This window comes from Eurytemora carolleeae, unplaced genomic scaffold (genome assembly GCF_000591075.1).
Source record: "Eurytemora carolleeae unplaced genomic scaffold, Eaff_2.0 scaffold1737, whole genome shotgun sequence".
Classification (NCBI taxonomy): Eukaryota; Metazoa; Arthropoda; class Copepoda; order Calanoida; family Temoridae; genus Eurytemora; species Eurytemora carolleeae.
Window position 1 is genome coordinate 25,103 of NW_019402120.1, and position 5,198 is coordinate 30,300.

General features: G+C 31.2%; 1 protein-coding gene across 1 annotated transcript in view; it reads left to right on the top strand.

Annotated features, from left to right (window-relative positions):
• Positions 1-5,198, top strand: part of LOC111717918 (uncharacterized) — a 10,297-nt gene that overhangs the window by 4,614 nt on the left and 485 nt on the right. The window contains exons 4-9 of the mRNA XM_023493384.1: positions 148-204; positions 2,721-2,782; positions 3,217-3,231; positions 3,326-3,380; positions 4,238-4,285; positions 4,850-4,950. Of these exons, the coding sequence (XP_023349152.1) occupies positions 148-204; positions 2,721-2,782; positions 3,217-3,231; positions 3,326-3,380; positions 4,238-4,285; positions 4,850-4,950 (338 nt within the window). The remainder of the gene's footprint in view (positions 1-147; positions 205-2,720; positions 2,783-3,216; positions 3,232-3,325; positions 3,381-4,237; positions 4,286-4,849; positions 4,951-5,198) is intronic.

The following is a 5,198-nucleotide window of genomic DNA, read 5'->3' on the forward strand; positions in this document are numbered from 1 at the left end:
AGGTTTAAAGGGTACCGTTGTAAATTTGGCATTGCCATCCTTAAATGGAGGTTCTCTTGAAATTACCCTAACAAAGTTACAGTCCTTATAATGTAACATCAATCAGGAAAAGGGGAGCAAAGCTTAGTTTTATAAATGATTATTTAGGACAAGTCTGGATGTAAATATTGGACTTCGCTACAACAAAGCATCCTTTGCACTCAAGTAAAGTTCTATAACTATTGAAATCTTGATTTTTCAAATATTTAGCAGATTTTTCAGATTTTTCAGTACAAAGTGTTTTTTTAATCTTGTCAATTTTGTAACTTTGATAACTTTCTCATTCTTTGTGATATCTCCGTTCTGAAAACAGATATGGAAGGTTACTGAATTTCAGATTTCATATTTTCTTACTTCACCAACGAGGTTACAGTATATAGAGCGATGATGTAAACACTGATTCCAACGAGGTTATAGTATATAGAGTGATGATGTACGCTGATCCTTTACTAATTGTATGGGCCGGGAACTATACCGAGAGCGTACTGCATATTAATGTTTATTATAAGATATTCTGGCCTAACCTATAATATATCATTAGTAGTAAACAGTTGTAAGTGTACAGTACAGCTGACTGAGCACACAGGTAAAGAACTATCATCCCCCCTGCTTTAAACCTTGAAGGACAATGTTCTCCAAGGAACATAAAATATGGTTCAAAGTTATTCAGCCCAAACTAGAATCTCCTCCTTAGTTCGCTAGTTTCTGTAGACTCCATTCTAAAAAACCAAGATTCAAGCTGAGTTGCAATAAGGTGAAGACGGTAAAGGTTTGGAACAGTTCAAAATCAGAGGAATGAGAACCATTGGCTACCATTGGGTGGAGATAACTGGTTTGAAGGTTCAGTTACTGGGGATCAGTATTTAAAAATGTTGATGACGAAGGTTTGGCCATCTAGTCAGGTTCTGCGAAGGTTTGGCCATCTATTCAGGTTCTGCGAAGGTTTGGCCATCTATTCAGGTTCTGCGAAGGTTATGTTATTAATCAATGGTTTGGAGTATCTCCCATAGCCAAGTTCCAGAACCGCGTCATCTCTAACCGTCTGGAATATTTCTGGCCTGTTAAGAGCCCGGACCAAATTTCACAGGATTTTTTCTTCTGTGGTATAGATGAGATGTGTATTTATGATGCCAAACCTAGAAGTCTAGACCAGACAAAGAAAGCCATGGAGAAGCGTGAAAACAAAGTCACCAGAGACACTCTCATAAAAGCAGCCAAAAACTTTAGGAAAAGAGCGACTTTTTGTTTTTGAGAATGAGGGCGGTAACTTCGAAAATCTTTTATAATAATCATCTAATTTTTCCTTAAATGTATATAGAAGTACTATGTTAATTTTTTTCTTATCTTTGATAGAGAAGAATCAAAATTGACAAGATTAAAAAACACCCTGTATGTAGTGTACTATGTAAAATATAATGTGTTTTTTTTGAGGGGGGGGGGGTTAAAACCTAGAAAAATGTTTAGCGTCTAAATTTAATTTACTATTATTTGTAAATTTTACAATTTTCACGATTTATTTCCTTTGGAACTTCACACTTTTTTAATCTGTTTTATCTCTGCAACCTGAGCCGGGAACTTTAGAATCCCAACTACTTAATCCGAATATCCACTTTGGAAACTTTTAATTTTAGTCCTTAATCCACTCTTTTTCTCTCTCTTTGGATATCCGTATATTATTTTCTCCAATGAGAGTGCAGGAATATAGTTCGTAAATTGTATTGACTAATGACAGCCTTGAAAATAAATCTATCGCAAGTGAGAAATCCGCAATTTATACCAAATAAAGAATTTGTAGTCGGCCATTTTGTATATTAATCGGCGAAGAAAAATATTTAATAATACGTTTAAGATTCTTTTGTAACCAATTCTAACTAATTTATTGATAAATAAATGAGTGAGAAATTAAGTGAAGGCCCTGTCAGTCAAGGAAACTAACCAATTTGGCATTCTTAGAATCCTATTTGTTGATCTAAATATTTAATCTAGACTAACATAATCTCGAGATTATGTTAGTCTCGAGATTAGCAAAAACAGAGGTTTAAGCATTAATCCTGATATCCACCATTCTAAAGTTCCCAGCTCTGTATAATGTGATGACTATTATGATTAAGCAGATTTAAAAATTGGAAAATCAAAACGTCTAAAAAATTATTTAATGAAATGGAGAGGTTCCGCCGCCGGTTCAAATCATCTAACAAATCTTTAACTTGAAACAGTGATTCAAATTTGAACCGGCAGTCAGAAGTTCAGTGACCTAGTTCAAATTCATTAAATTTGGCCCCAGTTCCTTTCTTTCATAAAAAAAACCGGGCTTATAAACTTAATCACTCTAGTATTATTTTTAGTATTATTTATCTAGAATTATTTTTAATCGAAATCTTGCATATTTTTAAAATGGCTGTTTGTTCTCACTTAATCACTCTAGGATGCCGAGTCCATTAGCGCCTGATCCAATCAGGGTTCAGCCATGTGTTTGGTGTCTATTCTGAACCAATAGTAATTGCATAGCGGCAACATCTATCTTTCTATCTATCTCATTATCCAATTAGAGATATGAATCCTTATATCCTTATATAACAGTAAATGGAAATATTTACTTCTACTGAAGCATAGTGTAATTCTTGATAAACCATTAATAAAGTTATAATTTTCAATTTTTTAATTTTAAAATATACTTTAAGATGCTCGGCTTGGGCAGAACTCATCCTGCTGAGTCTTTGTCTGACGTATAATTCTTCTGAAGGAAACATGGAGAATACAATATTTAAAAAAACAAGCTTTCAGATTAAAAGTTTATGGTATTTTCAGGAAAACCTTCTTCAAAAATTGTTTAGGCAAAAATAATCTTCAGTTACATTGTGTATTTTTTACCGAAGTGAATCAATCTTATATTATCAGAACTTGTAGAGGAACAAAGTCCTTGCCATCAACTCAATTTTTCAAAATCTTTGCAACCCGATGATGTAAACCTATGATACTTCAAACTTAAACAATTTGATCTAACAGGATTCATGTTTCAAAATATACGGTATCGGGTTGCAAAGATAAAAGATTTTTAAAATCGGAATTTTGAAAAAAAAAACTGAAATCCTACATATTTTTTTGATTGATTTGGTATTTTTTTCAATCTTGTATTATTTAATTTTCCTTAATGTTTCTCCAAATGTGAAACTTAAGGGATTCTGTATCACAGTAAGTAAATTTTAATTTTTACAATAAATGTATTTTTTGTTAAATAAAGAAATGTAAATGTGATGAAATTTGTTTTCAAATAAATAATTCTAAGCTTGCATGGGTCACACAGAGATCCCTGAAAAAGATGTCGGCATTGGCTTTACTTGGTAAGATTAAATTACTTTTAAAGGGACTGTAAAGATTATTTTAACTGACTCTCCATGCAAAGATGGCAATGTTCAATTCACTACGAACCTTTTATCTGATCAATAATGTAAAAGATATCTTAATCTTAAAAGATCTAAAAGTATTGATTCTGATAATTCTAATATGTTTTTCTGCAGTAGAAATGAGAAAGTCACTTATGTAGAGAAACCTCAAATGAAAAGTTTTTAATATTCTAAACAAATTGATATCTAATTCATAATTGATCAGAGTAAGCTTTTAAGTGTACTGTTGTGAATCGGGCATTGCCATCTTTTCATGGAGGGTCACTTGAAATTACGCTTACAGTCCCTTTAAATAGAATCTTTAAAGGGACTGACGTTGTAGTTTCAAGTAACCCCTTGAAGTATGAATTAGACATCAATTTGTTTTATAGTATATTAAAATCTGGTTATTTTTAATCGAGGTTTCTGATTTCTCTATATAAGTGACGTAATTTTAGGTTTAAATTCGGTCATTTGCTGTTACTTTTATAGAGAACCTGCAAGCGTAAATGGAGGGGTCACTTAAAATTACGTAAACAGTCCCTTTAAATTCACTTAAAATTACGAATACATTCCCTTTAAACCATTATTTAAAGAACGATGGAATAAAAAATTCAAATTTAGTTATCAGTCTCATTGATTTCAAATAAGAAAAAATTTGAATTAATTTTAATATTCAGGTTCATTTTTGACTAAAGTGAAAATTATATTTGCTCCAATTGCTTTAAATTCAGCCCGGTGCTTGTCTACAGTGAGCCCTTTTTTGCTTTATAATTTTTTTTTTTAAATTGAAATGTTTATTCATTTTTTTGCAGGGTTGTTGGTAGTCTTTTCAATATTACAAGCATTGTGTCCTATCTCAGGTATCGAATCAAATTAACTTATTATCGAATCAGTTGATTATCAAACTTAACGATTTTCGAATTAATCGATTATTAATAAATTATTTAATTTCGATTATCTATTTTTCAGTTAATTAATTAATTTATCCATTTTAAAATTTAGATTTATTTGTAAGATTAACTTTTATTCTATAAAGAATTTGAAAAATAAATTTAATAAATAAATAATAAAAGGTGTATAATAAACGAAGTTGAAAACTTTTGAAAGTATTAGGTTTAACTTATTGGGAAGTTACAGCCATGCCCTAAAGCTGTCAAATTTTAAACCTTAGGAAGATAAAGGAATTGAGTCTTTGTCACAAACTCAAATTTTCTAATCCCTATATCTATGGAACTTGATGTTATAGACTTTTGATAGTTCAAACTAAGATAATTTGATGCAACAGAATTCATAGTTTGAAATATCTAAGGTCTACGACATTGAGTTGCAAAGATATAGGAATTAGAAAATCAGAGTTTGTGTCAAAGACTCAATTCTTTTCTGTGTATAAATTTTAGAAAAGGTTAACAAGTTCAGCTTTACAGCTTAACTAAATCTCATCTAAAAGTTCTTGACTTAGTTAATCTTGATTTAGCTGACGAGGTAGCTGCATCAAGAAAGCGAAACTTACTCCCGGCTAAAATTGGTAACATGACAGTGGACTGCAAAATAATGTGGAAAGCAACATGGAGTAAACTCACTTATTTCTCTTGAGCTTTGTTTTTTTAAATCAAAAATGTTAATTTTGTTTAACAGAGAAAAGACTTTATGAATTTTGTCGTCATTCCCTTTTCTGCAGTATATTCTGTAGTATTTTCTGCAGTATATTCTGCAGTATTTTCTGCAGTATATTCTGCAGTATATTCTGCAGTATATTCTGCAGTATTTTCTGCA